This window comes from Xyrauchen texanus, chromosome 10, assembly GCF_025860055.1.
Source record: "Xyrauchen texanus isolate HMW12.3.18 chromosome 10, RBS_HiC_50CHRs, whole genome shotgun sequence".
NCBI classification, from domain to species: Eukaryota; Metazoa; Chordata; class Actinopteri; order Cypriniformes; family Catostomidae; genus Xyrauchen; species Xyrauchen texanus.
This window is the reverse complement of record NC_068285.1, coordinates 40,268,613-40,290,897: the sequence shown is the minus strand read 5'-3', so window position 1 is coordinate 40,290,897 and position 22,285 is coordinate 40,268,613. Positions and strand designations below refer to the sequence as shown.

Genomic DNA, 22,285 nt, shown 5'->3' with positions numbered 1-22,285 from the left:
GATCACGTGTGCCTGCTCTACCTGTGAGACATGAGGGAGAGATAAAAACAAACAACAGTATGAGCCGGCACAAATGCGGAATCATGACAACATTTTATATATATATATACATACAATATATGATATACCCCATCATCTTGGTTTTCTTAATATATTTTTTTAGTTGTCAGTTATGCTTAATTACGCTTACATGTTGTCAAATGTCTGGCGAGTAAAAACTAAAATGTACTAGCCAATGGCGATTAATTCTCCAACATGTCTGTAGAGGATTCTTTGTAGTAAATTCCTTTTATGATTCTCTTCCTATGAATCAATAGCAATAATTAAATGTGGGTGTTACTGTGCTCATAATTAAGACTTCAGTGAAGTGAAGATTTTTGAAATTACCATTTTTGAGGCTTTGTCAATAAAGGTGGGTGAACTGGACTAGAAGGGAACTGGAAGTCCTTTGCTGATGCCATTTAAAGGTCTATAGCACATAGGCTGCGCTTGCCTTTTCTTTATCAGCTGATATTGTATTTCTCATGGAGCATATTTCACATTAATCTCATAGCTCTAAATTAAATCAGAGAGAAAAGTTGCACTTTTGTCTGTGTTTTTTGAAGGGAGAACTACAGCTCCAGTGTCAGCATCTGTGGAGGATAGAAGTATATTAGAAAAGAGTTAAGGAAAATGTTATTTGAATGATGCCAAAAGTATTTGTCTGAAAAATAACAGGTAAAGAAATTAACTAATCATGCCCCTGACCTGTGTGTCAATTCCATAATAAGGAATGTTCCTCCCTCCTTAATACCACCTTAAAATTATAGTTTACCAAAAATCTAAATTCTCTCATCATTTACTCTCCCTCATGGCATCCCAGATGTGTATGACTTTCTTTTTTCTACAGAACACAAATTAAGATTTTTCTCTGCAGTTCTTGTCAAAAGTAATATCGCTTCAAAATCACAAAGATGCGTGTCACCATATTTCCTTTGTAAACCGTAATACATTTTTCATCGCCACTGAGATGCAGGAGTGTGCTGACATGACAACTTTGTTTTTCTCTGACGAGTATGTTTGTGCTACTTCATAGCTGTGCGTTTACTTGAAAAATAATTGCACCCTTAGAACGTCTGTGAACCAATCAGAATCAGACATTCAACAGATGTGGTATAAAAAAAATTATGGATTGACTGCCCTTTTATTAAATAAAAATATACAAAAACTGTCTGATTTGATCCCTTTGAAAAGATTTCATGCCTTAATTTCATTAAAAAACAAACAAAAAAAAACGTATGGCCCAACTATCTCTCCATAAAGACACACTGTTTGCTTCTAAATGCTGCACTAATATTTCTTAATTAGAGTGCAGACCTGTTTGTAGCCTGCACTCCGTAAACAGCAAAGCTTTATGTGCTTGAATGAATAGCCGGGCTATGTGAAGGCCTGTTTGACATATCACACATTGGATCACAGTAAGTGCTCTTGCGCTGCTGATGAGAGGAATTGGTTGGTCTCCTGGCAACAGGGCTTGTTGAATGTTCAAGAAAAAAAATGAGAGGCCACAAGCATTAATACAAAATCACCCATGTTCCTCTTTTGTTGCTAGGTAGCACTCGAGAAAAGAACTGTATGTGCCTGTAATTCCGAGAACAAGTTTTTAGAAGCACATGATGACCGTCTGAGAACTTTGTTCATTTGAGACAGTTGTACAAGTTCCCAATAGTCACGAAAACCTGGAAATATCAGGGAATTATACAAATTTTGTTTTCTAGGCCTGGATAAGGCATTCAAAATGAAAATAAATAAATTATCAGTTTAAAATATAGTGAAATGCCATAGAAATCAATAAAATCATAACATTTGGGCATTTTTTTAAATTAAATATAAATTGTTATACGGTAGTTATGAAATTCATTGGTGGGTGTCTGTTTGGCTGTGATGAATCATAGCTGAACTAAATTTGCCTCACATGGAACACCAACATTCCCACACTGTTAGCCTGGACAAGTACAACTAACGTAAAACAATTCATGGAAACTCATTGCCTTAAATGTTTTTATTTTGGTTGGTTAAACAAACAAATAATTTTCAATTTAAAGAACTTAAAGATCTTAAATAGCATTGAATCAAAAGGTTTAGTTCATTGAAAAAACACTGCATTAACTAATGTTTATCAGATTTTGTAACTCAAAACATTTAATTGCATTCACTAACTTTTTTAGTAAACTGTACTCATATTATTTTAACTATGAACAGAAAACCTTTTTAATTTTAATTTGCTGATTTAATTTGATGTTTTGCATAATGCACTACAATTGCATCATAAACATAGAAGACAAATAAAACATCTCAAGGATTTATTTGAATTGATCATTTTAAAAGTCAGTGTTTACTTTTATGTATTCTTTATGGATTAACATTTGACATAATCTTTCCATGTATATACAAATATATTGAAATGTAAGGTTTGTTTATACTGTATGTAACTCTAGGGATACATAAACAAAATCAAAGTGTCATCATTCATTGTTCTAAACCCACATTACTTTCAAACTTCTGTGGAACACAACAAGAACACAAGCAGAATGACAGCTTCATTCAGTATTCACTTTCTTTGTATGGAAAAGAAGATGTATTGAAATTGAATGTGACTAAGAATTTTTTTTTCTTCTGATTTTTTGTGAACTTTTTATTGATTCACACAATTAAAACAGAAAAGAAAAACATACTCTATATTCACAGAATCAACTTTTAACCCCTATTATTCCCTTTCACCCTCCTAATCCCCATCCCCACCCTGACCCTCAACAAATGTCCCTGTGGTCACAGCTTGAGTATACTCACCAAAAAAACAATAAAAATAATCACACACATTTAAAACAACACATCTCTCTCCACTGCCCCTCCCTGATGAAGGTCGTTGACGACTTTCTCAAAAATGGTGCAGAGCAGGTGTCGCAGCTGTAAATATCTAAAGAATTGAGACCTGGGAATCCCAAAATGTTAAACCATATTTTCAAAAGATCTAAACACTCCACTGTCATATAGGTCACTGAGTGTAATAAACTCCCTCACAATCCACTCTGTCCAGCAGAAAGTGGACTTATTAATACACAATTTTTGTGTTCAGCCATATGCTTAAAGCAACATTTAAATAAATGTCTGAATTAAACACTCTGGACACTTTTGTCCATACGTTTGAGATAACGGGGTTTAACATAACTTCTCCGGTTAGTTTGATAGAAAGGCTTTGCAATGACGAAATAGGGGCAAGCACTGCCTATTCAATACGAAACCAGGGAGGGGCTCTCTCAGGTGGAAGCGACCAATGAGCCAAATATCTGAGACCAAATGCATAATAATAAAACAAAATCTTGGGTAGGCCTAGCCCACCCATCGCTATGCTATCAAATTGCTTGAAATAAGAGAGAGGGACATATATAGGGAGAATTATAGCAGGTAGTTGAATTTTGGAATACAATTAATTTTAATAACATTAACCTTACCAGTCACAGATAAATGTAATGAAGCCAACCTGTCCACATCATTCGAAAACCTTTTTACTAAAGGGTAAAAATTCACACAAATTTGCTGGGAATAATGCCCTGTTTGGGCATTCTTTCATGAATATTATATGTGTTAGTAACAAAACATGAAAATCCCTGGTTTCAAATCATATTGGTTAGTTCACTAGTTTTACAACATGGGGTAATACATTACATGTTATGAGAAACTTGATTGTCGGGGTATAATATCCAGTTGAACCTTGAGGTTACCAAGGATGAACTTAGGAAGTTAGATATACAAAAAATCGATTCTAGAGTAAATATTATAAATGTATAGTCCCTCCGAGATGGGTTCAAAAGTCTCCAAATATCTGTAAAACCAAGATTTTTACACATCCTGTCAATGCGTCACTGTTGCTCTAGGGGGCTTACACATTTTTGCTTCACTATGATCAAGGACTGAATCCATCGATCGATTAAAGTCTCCTTCCAATATTATATCATGAGGGGTGCCAGCAACTTGCAACATTTGAGCTAAAACTATAATTACTCTTCCTAATTTATCTTTAATCTGTTTGAGACATTTGAATTGTAGATATATACTTATCAGTCTAATGACTCCCCTGCTTTTAATCGAGCCAGCACTATATCAAACCTGCCCACCCCATATCTTCCCAAACTGTTTAGCTTCCTGTAGAGACAGATGCATTTCTTGAAGAAATACTATATCATATTTCTTACACTTAAGAAGAGAAATAACCTTCCTTGCAACAATCAAAACCCGAACATCCCCCAGAACAAAACAAACAGAAAAAAGAAAAAGTGCACATTAACCCTGTGAATTCCTCCAAACTCAAACGGTCCATGCACGTCCACGAGACAACCTTGCCGTCGAATTGCTTAAGTCTGGTGTTTCTATATAAAGAAAATAGCCAATAGGCGGAACAAACACAAAGGGTGTGTAGATTCATCCATAAAACTGTCCTGAAGATGTGTTACTTTACAAAATAAACTCCAGCCGATTGGCAGTAACAGCACAAATAGAGCGTGCAGATTCCTAAAACAGTCAAGCAAATGTTCAATGAGCCAGCCCACTCAGGTTCGCAGGATGAGTACAACAAGATGACATATTCACTCCATCGACTTCATGAAGGACATCACTTGCAGTTGTCATGGTAATGTTTTCCTGCCATTCCTAGCATCTATTCTCATTTTGGCCGGGAATATCAGTGCAAAGGCGACCTTCCGTTGATGGAACATTTTCTTGCATACCTTGAATCGATCACATTTCTCTCTTGTCGAATTTGCAAAGTCTGGGAACAAGGAAATGCTGTGGTTCTTCCAAGAAAGCCTTCCTTTACTCCTCGCCTTGTGTAACACAAGAAATTTATCGGATGATCTCAGAAATTTGTCCAGAATTTTTTGGGGCCTGTCTACCTCCGTGGATCACCAATCAGGAACCTTGTGAGTTAACTCGATTTCCTGCTTATGGCCTGCTATGTCAAGCAGATTTGGAAAGAACCCATCCAGGAATTTCATCATATCTTGTCCCTCTGCTCTCTCAGGAACTCCGATACGGACGTTATTTCACCGGCTACAGTTTTCCATGTCCTCCAACTTCTCCCATACATGCTCCAAATCCACCTTGGTTGTAAGCAGATTAGCAGATAATTCCCTCTCTGATGACTCCAGGTAATCGATCCGTTTCTCGACATTTCCCACTCTTGTAACCACATCAGAGAACTTTGCCTCCATGGCAGTGATCGATCGATGTATCACAGCAAGATCCTCTAAGTCAGCAACGACCTTCGTTAGCATTGCCGACATGTTCAGCATCTCTCGCAGCATTTCCCGCACCTCCCCAACTAAGTCGACTCCCAGGCTTGCTGCCTGCTCGGGGGCATCAGCTTGAGCACGTAAGTGTCTTTTAATGTCTATTGAAGAGTAAAAATGTATCATTGTATTATAAAATAGTTAGAGCTATTTAAATATTTTGAATAGTGACCGCAAATATTATTTATAAAATATATTTTTTTTTAAATATCCAAGACTATGTGCAGTTCCACAAAATCACATTTGGTACAAAGCCACATGTCTGATGAAGGTCTGATACCATTTTTCAAGTCGATGTGACCAAAACTCTTTGTTCCATAATGATTTATGTAAGTGTACTTCCAAAAAAAGGCCACTTTGAATCACCAATAGACCACTTGTATTAACTTCATAAACCATTTATCAAAGTGGTTCAAAGCACTCAATTTGTTTATATTCAAATTGACTATATTTTTCAAAGCTTTTGCTCTGCCGTTCACTCAGGGTCTTAAGCCACTGCCTCAAGATGGGGAGCCTCGCTCTCCCAGACTTTCAATCACTGTCAGTGAAGCATGGAGCACACTTGCTCCCAATGCCAATCGAACGAAATTCCATCAGTGATGGTGACTGAAGCTCACTTTCTTGAGACTCTTATTCTGCTATTGTTTGCAAATCTAGTAAATTCACAGTTAAACAGCATATTACAAGTACTCCCGCCCCAAAGACGCAATTAACTGAGCCAGAAGTTGACATGTCTCTCAAACTAGGGGAACAAAGATTTGAAAGCGCAACAGAATTAGTGTTTACATTCTTCTGGGGAAATCAACCTATGTATTTGCATTACCGGTCTGAATTGGCTTCATGTTCTTAGCGCTTATAATTGAATTCACCATTAAACCGGAGAGAGTTTGTTTTCAGAGATCAGCCTATCAAAACTGTAACACACTGAACTGAACAATGACAATGTAAACAGAGCACGACGACCCCCTGTACCTTTTGATTTGGTTTCAAAGACTTACTTGAGGGTTGTTTTCAAGAAGACCATGAAGAGTTTTTAGGTGGTTTGATGAGAGTGGTGAGTGTCATTGAATTTTATATCGATCTCTGCTTGACTGTTTTAGTACTTTTAACATGATTGCATGGTAAATGTATCAATCCTCACTGGTGTGGGCTATTTTTGTATGTATTCTGCAGTGTAAAAAAAATATTTCTGTCTGTTACATTCATACAAATGGCCATTCAAGGGCTGATGTATTTACTATTTGTTCATTGTTGGACAAGCTTTGACATATGTGTCATTGGCATGTTTTCTATGATCAAATACTGTATGTTGGTAGTTTGAACTCTCTGGGTCATGAGCAAATATTTAGAGGTGTAGCTCATGAATATTAATTAGTTTATTATGACGTTGGTTAACCTGTGTAGTGCTGTAGATCACGTGACCTAATTGATATTTAGGAGCTAGCCCAGGGACCTGGGAGGCTTAACCCGGCCCTGCCCCTGGTTGTGCAGTTGAACAGGGGGTTTGATGGAAATAATGCAGTCGGGAGCATGTGTTCTCCAAACCTTCAGTGATCGTGACTGAAGCCGAGGAGGGTGGATCAGATCACAGGTCCAGAAGCCGAGTTCTTTGTCGACAATATGGCAGTAACACGCTATAACTGCACACCATGCACAAACACAAACAAACACATTCCATGGTATTCAGGGATATACAACCTTCATATCATTGTTTTCATCTTTTCATTAGCTACATGACCATCAGTCAAAAATGATCTATCTTTTCATTGGCCGGCTTTATCCAGAGACAAACTTGGATGATGCAAATCTTTACCTCACTCATGTCGACTGCCCTGATTGGTTATTTTGAGTGACTACCCAAACACAACTGCACAGAAAACTTTGAGGGAGGGCTCATTTTGTTCGTAAGACCCTCCCAAATATTATGTTTGGGTGTTTTGCTACTGAAACACTTCACAGAGTGCAAGATTTAGCAGAGAATGGACATGAATGATAACTTGTGTTGATTAAATAAAACCTGAACAAAGAGAGATTGATCAGTATTTCTGTATTGATCTAAATCTCTCTTGGATTCTCTAATGGATTTTGTTTATTGGACTCTTGCAATGAAAAGCATACTGAAGTTTGGAGGGTTGTGTTCATCTGTGTTTGGCTGGAATACAATAAAGGTCAGAACTTCCGGTTTCATTTTCCATGTTTTGATTTTCACTCTTGACACATTTAATAAAATATTATTGTTGTAACTTTGCAATCATCAAAATCTCTTTAAAATATAAAGTCTTGAGACCCAGATCTTTCAAATGACAATATTCGTTTTCAATGTCATAGTGTATAACATGTATTAAACATAAATAAATAAGCAAGTGGGTCATTTTTGACCCTCCGGTCAGTAAGAGGTTAATGAAGACTGAGAGTGCTACAGCTCGCAAACACAACAGTTTAATAATTCATATTAATGAGCATAATAGAATGGATCGTTTTGTAATATCTACACCACAAGCTCGAGATTCCACCTCTTCAGAAACAACTGGTGAAAATCCAGATGTGGAGGCTAACACACCTGCTGCACTGCCAAATGCAAACGAAAGATGTCAGGAAAATATTTAGGAACATATCTGAAGTTTGGATTTACTTATAAGGACACAGAGGGCATTGAATTGCTGGTGTGTGTCATTTGTTCAGCTATGCTGTCAAAAGAAAGCATGAAGCTATCAAAGCTGCAGTGTCATTTGGAGACAAACCACTGGAATAATTTCAGGCTAGCCTCAAATCTTTCCGAGGCCAACAGACTATTATGAGAAAATGAGCTAAATTTGGTAAGCTAGCTTTGAAAGCCTCATATCAATTTGCTCTTAGGATCGCTCAGTGTGAAAAAAATATATAAAATCGCAGAAGATTTGATATTGCCTGCAGCCAGTGATATGTGCAAAACAATGTTTGGAAATGAGGGTGTAATTAAACTGAAAACCATTCCCTTGTCGGACACAACCATTGCTCGACAGATTGATGAAATAGCAGAACTGAAGTTGGCTGAGGCCATTTTATTACAGCTAGATGAGTCTACAGATGTCTGAAAGGACGCACAGCTTTTGGCATTTGTGAATTTTTCAGACCAAAACAAAATGCAGGATGAACGCACAACAAGTTCTGAAATTTTCAAAGTAATTGATTCTTTTTGCAGAGAAAATGACATACTTTGGGCAAAATGCATTGCATTGTGTACTGATGGTGTGAGATCCATGACCGATTAGAAATGTGAACTGATGCATGTTGCACAGAGAGTCTCTCGTTGCCAAAGAAAGTGCTGAATTTGCCAACGTTATGGATTCTGCTGTGAAGGCTGTTAATTTTATTAAGAGGACTGATTTGCAAAAATGTCTTTTTGCTTCTCTGTGTATTGCTGCGGGAAAAGAACACACCACTCTACTTTATCATTCAGTGGTCCGTTGGCTTTCTCGTGGATCAGTATTGTCACACGTTTTTGAGTTGCGTGCATCTATTCACAAGATTTTACTTAACATAGTGCAAAGCTGGCTGCAAAATTCAACGACATTATCTGGCTCACTGAACTGGCATATCTAGCAGATGTTTTCTCTGAGCTGAACAACACAACTGTTCTATGCAGGGCTGTAATACATGTGCCATTCAGCTCTATGATAAGATGGATGGTTTTCTGAAGAAAATTAAAAGATGGAGAGAACGAGTTGAGGAGGGTATTTTTTTCCATGTTTCCATGAGTGGATGTCTTGGGTGCTTTCTCCTCAAGTGACGAATTTAATTCTGGTGTACTTGAAGGCACTTGAGGGGCAAATTGGAAAGTACTATTCTGAAGCAGAGTCCTGGCGAAGGGACAAGACATGGATACAGTTTCAGTTCAAAGAAAATGCATCGGATGGCTCAAACTTGACAGCTGATCGACAGCAAATCCATTAAAATAATTGTGATTGTGATTTTTATTGCAACATAGAATGTACAATCTTTGTTATGATTCTTAATTCGGCATTACAATATTGAAAATTGATAACATGTATATAGTTCTACTGTATTAACATATAATTATCATAATATGGTAGGCTACATTACACAAGATCAACTAGACTTGTTCTGACGCAATTAGAAGGAGAGTTATAAAAGGCAGCAAGTCAGTAAGCGTGTTATCATTAAGGATGTGCAAAACTACATGTTGGTTGAATAGGTGGTCTTAAGGAACCCTGTACTGTATATTTAGGCTGATTTTCAAGAACTTGGTGAGCTGAATTGTTGTCTCCTATGGCAGCATCCTTACTGAAATGATGCCTCATAAGACAGCAATTTGGAACGCTCTACATGAGCGGCAGCTCTGCGCGTCTTTCAAATAGTGCTCATCAAGCACAGCGCATAGGACAATCGACTCGCAACTGATTTCAATACAGGTGATGCAAGAGAAATGACAATCCTCTAATGAGCCGAAAAACTCGCACACACATTTTGTGTAAAATAATCTGATTTGTTTTATATTAAACTGTTATTCATTGATATTTTTCAGTATTGAATGGATTACACACTGTCTGGTACCAACAATCGTGCCACGGTCCAAATCACTGAGATACCTGTAAATTTTTTCCCCCCATCCTGATGGTTGATGTGAACATTAACTGAAGCCTTTTTTCCACCAAGCTCATCACGGTGCATTCTGGTATTGCCTACCCGGGGAAGGATACTCAAGATGCTACCTTAGAATTCGGCCAAACAAGATATCTTAACAGGCAGCATAATTAAGATACTAATATTTTGATACTAACAGCCTTTGAGTCGGGAGCGTGCTAATGATGTCTTAAAATGCTGCCTCTGGAGGATGCTCTCTAGATTTTTGAAAAGACCCATTAGAGGAATTTTCATCAGGGTGTGTTACAGATATTTAACAAATCAATAGGCTAAATACAGATAATTGCCTTTTATTGTAAAACTATCAACTTCACAAAAAGTGGAGACCTATCGATTATTCATAAACTGTTAGGTGACTTTAAATTCCAAAGTAATTAGTTACTGTAGTTTAACACAAAATATTTTAAATTCTTGTAGATTACAATTACTGACTTTCAGTTTAAGTTAATTAATTATAAGGACTTTACTTGGTTAGCCATTTCTAAAACAATATTTATGGAGAATGCATGTAGAATATCAAATATTTGCAGTTCTATGAACACTCAAACAAGTCATAGGAGAAATATGGAACAAGGAAAACATATTGACATTTTAATTAGTTTAGAGAAAAAAAAAATCTTTTGCTGGTAAAGTGTTTTAGAAAGTAACTTAAATGAAATTAATTAGTCATGTTTATTAAAATAAAGGTTTTGGTGTCAACTTCAATGCAGAGATGCCTTGCATACACCATAATGAGGTATTTTGAATATTGCATACATTTTTATTAATTCAGCTGATTGTATTAATCATGTCCAATTTCATGGTTATGAATAAAATGGATAGGATATTTAGATTTGAATTTTAGGAACCAAATGTTCACTCATGAGATTTTTTTGTTTTTTATTTGTTACATTTTAAGATTGAAATGTTTACATGTTGGTGAATTCTGACCTAGTAAATGTAAATAACTATAATGTGAACTTCACAGGTGTTTTGTTTCCAGACAACATTGACTTTTTAAATTCAGTTTCTGTTAGCAGTGATGGGATGCTTCATGCACAGATGGCTAGAGAATCATCACACCTGCATCCCTGATGCTGCTCTGTCCAGCAGATTTCCCACAATTCTCTGCTGTCTAGTGTTAGTCACAGTCTCTCTCATATCAGCAGGAGGAGACGGTTTGTTTAGCTCCAGCATCCCTCTTTGTCACTGCTGTGATTTCAGAGTTTGTTTGTTTGGCAGACCAGTCTTGAACTTTCCCATAAGACCTCTTAGGTCTGGCTCTGTTACTATGGAAACATGGTGGATATTTCAAAGAACTATGGGATAGTCAGGTGCACAAGTGGTTGAGTGTGAATGCAGCTTGAATAAAACTGAAGGTTCACAAGTTGTAGATTTGGAGGCATGTATTCACAGCGAAACTGGTTTGGATTCTCTGTATTGTTTTTCTTTTGGCAAGAGTGTGCTTTATCTTTGCTCTTCAGAATATCTTTCCTTAAAGTAGTCGCAACATATTAATATTATTTTCCTGAGGTCCGTTTAAAATATAAGTAACCTTTTTTTGTAATATTAGTAATGCATGACCGTTTCTCACCTCTTTCTTACTGTCTGAAATGAGCTATTTTGGTGCTGCCTTACCTTTAAAGACTTAGGTATGTATTTTTTTTCCATGTGCGTTACATCTCTTGTGCATTATGTCTCATGCAGTCCAGTATACTAGCTTTTAAAGGATACTCAATACAAAGTATTGACTGTGAGCCTGTGTGGGCTTCGGAGAAGAATGGCTGGGGAAGAGTCATTAATATTTATTTGTTAAGTGTTACTGGATTTGTTAGGGTTAAGTTTAGGGGTTGGAAGATTTTCCGGCAAATCAGGTTGAGCTTTACTAATGAATAGAATCATGCAATCAAAAAAAACTTTCCCCATGAATACAAATGACACTTCCCCTGCCATCTTACCTTTCAGAAATTTGCATGTGAGCACGTTCGTTCATACACGCTGTAGCGGCTTTCTGATACTATTTACTTCAGGCACATATGGCCATATGCATATGATGCCCACAGATGCATACTGGTAAGCAAGGTTCAAACTGGGCTGCACAGACTGTGCTGGGCTCAAAATTTACACCAAGTGGAGTATCGGAGTATACTTGGCCTTTAGAATTAGATTATGATTAACTAACATCTTTGCATTGTAGATCAATGTCCCCAAAATACATGTGATCTCCAGATGATAAATGACACCTTGAATACAGTTTTATTGTGTCATGAGTTGCATTCTGATGCAGTACGGAATAAATAACGTACCTTGAGATCAAGTTGGCGCAGTTTGCTGGGGCAGGGTAAATGTTCATGATCTTCATTTAAACGATCCTGATATCGATTCCCAAAATCACATGTCTGGTAAAATACACTTCTGAATTCTGTGAATTCTGTGAAAATGTCAGTCTTGGTGAGGTATTAATGTAAACACAGTCATTCATATCTAAACTAAAGGAAACTTAAACAACGGGACAAAAAGTGTATTTTTAAGTGTTAATGCAGTCTATTAGACCTGCCGCTGTATGATATATTGTTCATTTTAATCAAACAGCAATAACAAAGAAAAAAGAAAAACACTCACTGCTCTTGACTCAATAAGTTTAGTAGCTTTAAATAGCTTTATGTACACTGCCTGGCAAAAAAAAAGTCACTGTTTGTATTTAAGGCAGTGTTATGATCTGAGGTTGCTTCAATTGGTCAGGTCTAGGCTCAGCAATGTTGTGCGGCAGTAAAATGAAGTCTGCTGACTACCTTAATGTACTGAATGGCCAGGTTATCCCGTTAATGGATTTTTGGACAGAAATGAATGTTGTGACATTGCATAAGGTTGTTGAAACTATGCCATGACGAATGATCACCGCAATCATGCCGGGGCAGGCAAAACAATTTGATATGACTGTTAAAACCTTCAAGCACTGTTTTCTTTGTTCTGTTACTTCTTAAGTTATTACTATTTACTTAATAACTTGACATTTTTTTTACTCAAATTAGTTTGTATATTATTATGGCATCAAATTGGTAATGAGAATTGTCCAATTGCTTTCAAATGTAAGCAAAATGGACTTTATGACTGAAATATAGCCAACTGAATCAAATCAAATCAAGTTCTTGTGAATTAGAATCAAATTGGTAAATCTGTTTCGATGCCCACCCTAATATTTGTGTAGAGTATTTATTGGACTTAACTAAGCATGTTGCTTACATAAGCGAAGCCTTTGTAAATTAAACTTGTGGATGTGTACCTGGTCCTTAAACATACTAGTTAAAGGTACAAGTGCAGTGTTGAAAGAGGCTAATTGATTTGGATGTTGTCTCCACTCTTCTGTCACCCTGCTTCAGAATTAGCATAATTATCATTTTGTGGCTTTTCAGACTGAAGTGTAGATGTGATTTAGTGTGTGCTGTCTGGTGTGGACTGGCTTGCCCTGTATGTGGGGGCCTGTTACCTTCGATTGCTTATTCAGGATCTGCTCTAACCAAGAGAACTGCTGTTCTGCTCTGGTGTTCTAGCAGAGCAAACAGAGCTTTTACTGTCTTGATAAACATCTTTTACCCAGGATGTTTTGTGCAACAATGAATGATTACTCTGTAATTTGCTTCACCAGCTGCTGATCTTGATTGAGGGTGTTGACTGATTGTTCGTGTATGTGTTTCTTCAGGTTAGGTCAGGGGTCTCTGCAACTGGAGGGGGCTGCAGGATCGAGTCATGATGATGAGCAGCCTGGACCCTCTCGCAGGAAACTACAGCCCAGTATGTCTGAATCCATGCCACTTTACACACTCTGCAAAGAAGATCTTGACAGCATGGACAAAGAGGTAAAAAAAATAAACGCGTTTAAAAATGTTATTGCCACATTACAAAAACAATACAAAGCATGTTATAAATAGGTCAGATTCACATGTTTATATATTCATATATGTAGTAAAGACTTACAAGGCAGCATCAATGTTATCCATTAGCACCATCCCACGGAATTTGCAGTGATGAATGTAAGTGAAAATACAGTATATAAGCTAAGAAATTCTAGACCTGTGTACCCTCTGTCCATACAGTTACACGTCTCTTCTAAGTTCTCTGCTTTAATGTAAGTGCTGCGCTGTTGACCTGTTTGGTATTGTTTACAGTGGTGTGTTTAATACATTCTCGACATAGACAAAGTTGTATTCCTCCCACATCACAGAAGTTTAAGATTCATAAAATTACGAATTAAGAATCCTAAACAAAAAACCCTACACAAATTCTGGAATGGTGAGCCAGCATTAATCGCTCACTGAGATCTGGAGCCGATGAATATTAATGCCAGGACTGTTTGAAGATTTTTTTTTGAGGAAGCAAATTACTCTGATCATAGCAATGAGTAAATGTAATTGCTAAAGATTTTCAACAAAGGGAAATTAAAATAATTTTCCTGTCTGACAAAGATGTGTTTGCCAAAAAGGAAGTTCAAAAGATTTGGGCTGTGTTTGCGAAAGTATACACGTTTTGTTGTCAAATGGCCTCTTCTTCATCTTTGAGCTATTTTTTATCTATAAAAATGTATTAATGTGTAAATGTGTCTTAAAGTTTGGCAGTCCAATTGAAAGAGTCAATAAGAGGTGGTAAAAATCATGGCTGTAAATACAATTAATTTGTCACATTGGAAATGGAACTGTTTATGTGCTTAACTGCCGAAGTGATAAGAGTAGTATTTTAGTATGTCATTCCGAACATAGCCACAGAATTATCCGTCATTCCATTGGTGAATGTTTCTCAGTCACATCTTTCCGCAGGAAGCAAAATGAATCTGACTTTTGATGTGGTTTTTGATGAAAAGGAATAGCTGAACTAGAGTTGGGCATGAGTACTCGAGTACTCGGAAGTGACTAATGATCGATCATGAGAATGATGATCGGTCATGAAAATCCGTGACGTACCTTTTCTCTAAATTCAAAATTCAGTGTCAAATACCTGACAACTACTGTATATACAAATGTGTCAAAGAGGGGCTTTATTTTTTATGACATTTTTAATTGATTACGTTGGGATTTTCAGCGGTGCCTTGATGGTCGACAGAGACATTTCATAGCAACCAAACTACTAAAAGATGTTGCAATGCTAGCGTTTGTTCTACAGGTTTACGATAATCAAAAGCAAGTTTAATCCACTGTGTTTTCAACATCTGTCTCTGCACACATTTGCTAAACAAGTTTACTGTCATATTATGTGGAAACTTTGACTCAATAATATAATATTATTTAATGAAAGTGAATGTTCATCCCTAAGCTGAACCAAACTTTCATCCCTGACATTAAATGTGAGAAGTCAAGACTCTGAATGAGCATACATGTACATACAGATATAATGGACAATAGCAGGGAACAAAGATGGAGTTTTTGAGAACTGAGACCTATCTTCTCGTCGGCGAGCTGGATCTATGTTATTGATGTGCGATATGAGTCTTGGCACTTATATTGCCTTGCTTATTTATGAACACATCACCTCCCAGCCTGCCTCTTCTGACCTTTCTTTTCATTTAAGGTCATCTTTCTGCAGGTCTGCTCCACTTTATTTATTAATGATTTAATCTAATGATTTGGATATCATCATAAGTGATGAAAAGATGTGCATTGAATTATGAAGCTTGCATGGGTTTTTTTTCTGGGTTCTGCTTATTTTTCTCCCAGCATTGGAGTCATCAGTGAAACTTTTACAGCTTAAAGTGTTGCATCAGGTTTTGCGTGGAATGAGGTTTTCTTCTTTAGTCTTTTCCTTTAACACTTGCCTTGTCCTCTTCCCGTTTTTACCCTGAAGTGCAAAAGATGTGCCTCATGGCTCCGTCTTAAAATCACTGACCTAGAAACATCGCTTTAGAAATCCTTTGACTTCTTTCTCATTTGTGTGGCCTGTCAGCTCTCTGCTTACCAGTTATAACATCTCAGCTGTCCATGTCAAAATCCTTTCATTGCTGACAGTCTTCATAATCGCTGTACTGCACTTTGCGGGACAAACCAATAGCTTCATGTTAAGTTTTACCTTCATGAGGACGTGCATGGCTGAAACTAAGCAATATTTTGCTGTTAACTCAGCAGTGGATACTACACATACAGTTTGACTAAATATTTTCTACTGTTGAAAGCTAACCGATTTATCAATCACTAATTAAGGCAAATATTCCTGCTTCCCCATCATTATTTTACACTGAAGGAAAAGATGAGAAAGGATGGCTATTTCTAACGTCACTAATATTATATAATTATTCTTTTAAAATGTTGTGTTGCATCATAAAGTTTAATTGTCTGTTTACTGGAAGCATTCATTGTGACAGACAGGTCATCTAATATTGAAATGACTGTGAACATCAGATATTAACGAGCTCCTGATCTACACCAACCATCTATTTAAAAACTTTATTTGGACTGTAAATTCTTCCCTGTAAAATATCCAGACCTGGAAATCCTATAAAATGTCATTCACATTGTGCTCTTTGAGAGACCCCACAGTGAGGGTTCAATCTCAGTTTCATTTGTCCTGTCCTGTACCCAAGCTTTCTCTCTTATGGGTACCATTTGCCACGGCTCAGTTAATCCCCCATTGTTTTATCAGGCTCCCCACACTCACTAAAGCAGAGATGCAGGAAAATAACACTGCTACAGCATTATCATGCAAGAACTTTGCGAATTAGGATATCAAGGGGATTAGTCCTGTGTTCACAAAACCTGCAAAATGGAACAGAATGGCTTCTATTCTTAGCATGTGGAGAGAGATTGGCTTTAATATATGACAAATATTAGGTTGATTGAAGGTAAATAGGTATTTGAAAAAGTGTGGTTCACACTTTGTTTTCTTGCTCTGCCAATGTCTAGACAAATATATGTATATACATGTGTATGTGTTGTGTGTGTGTGTGTGTGTGTGTGTGTGTGTGTGTGTGTGTGTCAAAAACATTTATATATTATATACGAAAAATCTATATTTTTCATTCAACACTAAGTTTGCCTTACAAAAAAGCCATTGTTAGAAAACAATTACTTACAGTACAAAACATTACTGATTTGTTTATATTTTCCATTCCATTCTTACCGATGCTTCCAAGACTATCACAAGTAATTTTCGCAAATTCATTAAAAACCCATTTATGCTCGCCAGCTGGATAATGTTACCTTGGTGACATTTAAATCGGCAGGATTCTTAACAATGTTCAAGGCATAAAAGAAATCCAAATGTTTATGTTGGCAAGGCTTAAAAACACTTAAAGAATCAAGGGGAATAACTCATGAAACTTTCATAAATATGTACTCCTGGGAGAGAAAAAAAAGTATAGGCCAAGCCCAAAATGGCAAATCATTAAGCTTTTAATGGTCTTCACAACAAGTCATTGGTCAGGATATTAGCACTAATGGAACAAATGCACTTGTGGTGCACTTCTGTGCCACCATTTGCTCATTAACTTTTGCTACAGTGAACTGTTTGGGAAAAAACTGGAAACAGGGAAATTCACTTATAAAGTCTTCTTGTAGGCTAAGGTAAAATCATGATAATGATTAAAATAGCACATCTGGGTGTGCACAATTTATCAAAAACATAATCTGGGATGTTTTTTTTTTCTTAACGTTTTGCCACTTCTGATGCAGCCCATCAAAGGCCTGATAACAAGTTCATAAATGCAACCAGGAGTGATAGAGATGGAAGAGATCTACAATATGCAGTGTTGTCAGTCCTAAGGTAAAGGAGTGAGAAAATCTGCTCCAAAAAAAAAAGCAAAGTATCATGCAGGGGTTGCTATCAGAAACCTCATAGCTGGTCTGCGTCAAGCCAACTGTAGCTATTCTTAAGTTTACTAGACCCTAAAGGCAGAGAAAATCCCTATTTCTCTATCAGCTATTAAGAGAATTGGTCAATGCTTTGAAACAACAAGTGATGTTGCCAGAAAGAAAGGATCTGGAATTCAGAGTCCAGATTTGAACCCTATAGAGAATATTTGGTCTCACATTAAACTCAGACTAACCAGGAAACGTTTTCAACTACTCGCAACTGTTTGAATCCATCAACATTGAGTGGAACAACAGTGACTCTTCTTTCTGTTAAAAGCTGTCTGGAAGTTTACCCAAAAGGCTTAAACATTTAAAGAAATCAAAGGGAGGGGGGCCTAGGTAGCTCCGCAAGTAAAGACGCTGACTACCACACCTGGAGTCACAAGTTCGAATCCAGGGCGTGCTGAGTGACTCCAGTCAAACCAATTGGCCCGGTTGCTTGGGAGGGTAGTCATGTTGGGGTAACCTCCCGTTTGTCACTATAGTGTGGTTCACGCGCTTGGTGGGACACGTTGTGAGTTGTGCGTGGATGCTCTGTAGAGTAGCGTGAAGCCTCCACATTAAGCCTAACGTGCTCAACAAGCCACGTGATAAGATGTGCGGATTGACTGTCTCGGACACGGAGGCAACTGAGATTCATCCTCTACCACCTGGATTGAGGCAAGTCACTACGCCACCATGAGGACTTAGAGTGCATTGGGAATTGGGCATTCCAAATTGGGGAGAAAATCGGAGAAAATCCCAAAAAATTAAGAAAAAGAAATCAAAGGGAAAAACCATCCCATATTGTTACTTTATCTATTTGTTCAATTCTTGCTCATTTCCTGACCAATGATTTGTGGTTAAGACCATTAAAAGCTTAATGCTTTGCCATTTTGGGCTTGGCCTATTTTTATTTTTATGTGTAAATTGGGAGTAATGTCACCTTGGTGACATTTAAATTGGTAGAACTCTTAACAATGTGCAATATATAAAAGAAATCCAAATGTTTACAAGATTGGCAAGGCTTAAAAACACAATCAAAATCAGTGGACCTCCGTAAATATATGTGTAAACTGAGAGTAATTTACATGTAAAATGGACCTCCCCCGAAACTTTCCGCTGAATTCACAAATGCCACACCCCAGCTTTATTTTAAATGTGTATGGTAGTACATTTCAAACATTCATGAAAAGGACGTGAATGCATGCTGATTCACAATTTTTGCCGAACAGAAATAGAGGGATTTATTTTAAATATTGTGCATTCAAACTGCAACATTGTGCTCAAGCAGACAGTGATATTTGAGCACATCACCAGCATCTTTAGTGAAACCTGTCAGGTAATACCCGATTAGTAACTGATACAACTAATATACTCAATTTGCAACTGGAAGAATCTTCAGAAAAATTAACAGGATGTCTGAAGTAGGTCTTCGACCGAAATGTTGTAATATAATAAAGGTTTGCATGCTGCATGTGCAGGGCTTTTTCTAGGGGGCTGTCAAATTAAAATTAGAATGTTTAATATTTATAGAATTTAAGATAAAAACACACATTTGAATGCTAAAATTATCAGTACAATTTTGGATGTGTGCCAAGGTCTAATGATCACAACATTATTGGGCTAAAACAGACAATAAAGCAGAACGCAGGTTTCTCTAGATGCGTTTTAATGGTTGAATTTACTTCTAAATTGAGTGTGAAAAAAATCCATTGTTATGGCAAGAGATTATTTCATGAATGAGGGGAAATAGGAACTTGTTGCTTTTAGCTATAACACTATCTTTTCATGCAAGGAAAAATAGCTTTTCATCACCCACATAATTACAGAGAAAGATTTGAAATGTTGAAACCTTCCCTGAATGACATGTTGACCTCAATAAAATCGAATGTTAATTGTTGCCCCTAAGATCACTCTGAGAAGATTTTAATGGTTTCAGGATTGCTTCATTGTTCAACATCCCTTTCCGCTCTCCCGCTCAGTCATTATTCATCTTGTGCTGTAAGTGTGCAAATAAACAGCATAGATTTCCACTCAACCAGAGACTCCAGTGACATTAATTATGCTAATTGTTGACATCCAGATCCTGTATAAGCGGTCAACAGTGATCTCTCTCGTTGGAAAGTGTGGCGTGCTGACTTACAGTAAATGCTTTGTGCTAAGAAATCTACCATGAGGAACACTAATTTGAGAAAGGTCATTTGCAATTTTGCTCATTAATTTTCCATGCATCATCTTTTTCCTTCAGTAAATGTTTTATTTCCCCCCCACACACATTTAATTAATTGTGTATTGTATAGCTAAATATACAGCTCATTATTGGGCTCCAAGGTAAGTCTAAACATTCTATCATAATTTACTCATCCTCATGTCATTCATGGCATCAAAGTATCATAAAATCAGTCAATAGGACTTGTGCACTATATTTTTTTCTGTCTTCTGAAGCCGTTCATTAGCATTGTATTGGAACCGACAAAAAAACTAAACCTTCCCCACAGATCTTAAATCTTTTAGAATTTGCTCTTCAGCAAAGTATTTTTAATGTGCGCTGTGTGGTTATGACACACATAAGAATCAATGGCATTGTGTGTTCAGGCTCTAAATTTATAATATGTGAACATAAATGAGATTTGAGAGCTGTGGCAGAAGGCAAGATTTTCAGCAAACAATGAAATTTCAGCCTGTTCTTCAAACAAAGCTTTCATATGGCTTCAGAACATGTATGCACAAGTACTATGGACCACTTTTAATGTGCATTATTTGTCTATTTTGAAGAGCAGTGTTGATCATTCTTCAGAATAAAGTCAGGTTTGGAATTTCAAAATGAGGTCAAGTCATTTTTATTTGTATAGCGCCTTTCACAACATATTGATTCAAAGCAGCTTAACAGAAAATTAAACCGTAATATCTCAGTCATCATTGTGTAGTTTGATAAAATACGATTGTGAATTGTGTTTAAAAATAAGTAATTAAATAATAATTGTATTTAGAAACCCAGTAAGCAAGCCGAAGGCGACTGTGGCACACAAAACTCTATAAGATGTTGTTTAATGGAGAAAAATAGAAACCAGACTCATTGTGGGGGCCAGTTCCCATCTGGATAAACAACATGAATATAATGCCAATATTACATTATTATGTATAGTGCAAGTCATGGTTTGAAATTATTAAACTAAGTGTTAAGGGCCAGTGTTTAAACAAAGATTTTTTTAAGAACTGTAAAATTAATGACTAATGTCTTTGAAGTTCATCCTGGATTAACTGCAGAAGTTCACATTGTCCTTTTATTAGTTGGCTGATGAAGGCTTTTGTTGTTGGCAATTATAGTCTTTGTATTCCATTATAAGACTGTAGTCCTTCATTAGACCGAGGTGATGCAGGCAGAGATCAGTGAGGTGCATCATAGTTCAACCAGCAGGTAATTTCAATGAGGTCTATCCTAACTCCAAGGTTCAGGCAGTGGCATATGAAGTATCCGATGTCTTATGGTTAGAGTTGGCATCAGTTCATCCTCTGTAGTCCATCGTAACTGAAGACTGAAGTGATATTTGGCTGGCACAGGCTGCATTTAGTCATCATCATTCAGAGACAAGTAGCAATGGAGTCCAACACGAAGCATTTATTGCAGAGTTATAGATCATGATCAATGTTTGTGGTTTCTGGTTCCGGCAGACCTAACTAAAGCAGCCTAATTGTGGGTTGGAGGATAAATTAGGAGTATGTCTGGCTAAATAGATGAGTCTTTAGTCTAGACTTAAACTGAGGGAGTGTGTCTGCATCACGAACAGTGTTAGGGAGACTATTCCATAGTTTAGTAGCCAAATATGAAAAGGATCTACATTCTTTTGTGGATTTTTATATTCTGGGCTCTATTAACAGGCCAGAATTTTGTGATCGTAATGAACGTGATGGAATATATCATGGTAGAAGGTCACTTAAGTATTGTGGAGCTAGACCATTCAAAGCTTTATATGTAGTTAACAGAATTTTCAAATTAATATGAAATTTAACAGGTAGCCAATGTAACGATGATAAAATGGCTTGGTTCTCGTCAGCACTCTGGCTGCTGCATTTTGAACCAATTGAAGTTTATTTATTGATCTTGCTGGACCTCCTCCCAGTAAAGCATTACAATAATCTAATCTTGAGGTCATGAACTGAAGAATTAGTTTTGGAGCATAGAGCATGTGCCGTAATTTAGCAGTATTTCTTAGGTGGAAGAATGCTGTTCTACAAATATTGATAATTTGATTTTCAAAGGACAGATTGGATCAAATATAACACATAAGTTCTTCGCTGTTGTAACAGAACATCCATAGAGCGTCAAATTATATTTTAGCATCTTATTTTTAGAGGTTTAATGTCCATTAATTAGTAACACTGTTACTGTGGAAATTTCTGGCCATCCAATCTTTGATTTCATTAATACACTCTGCTAATTTGGAGAATTGTGAAATTTCATTAGGTTTTGAAGAAATATGAGAAGATCATCAGGGTCTCTCTTCCCTCCATCAAAGACATTTA

The 22,285-nt window shown here is 36.8% G+C and overlaps 1 protein-coding gene across 3 annotated transcripts in view; it reads left to right on the top strand.

Moving 5' to 3' along the window:
- The window catches only part of ctdp1 (CTD (carboxy-terminal domain, RNA polymerase II, polypeptide A) phosphatase, subunit 1), a 147,193-nt gene that overhangs the window by 39,648 nt on the left and 85,260 nt on the right, over nt 1-22,285 (top strand). For all 3 annotated transcript variants that reach the window (XM_052136373.1, XM_052136370.1, XM_052136371.1), the window contains exon 11: nt 13,648-13,804. In XM_052136373.1, the coding sequence (XP_051992333.1) occupies nt 13,648-13,804 (157 nt within the window). The remainder of the gene's footprint in view (nt 1-13,647; nt 13,805-22,285) is intronic.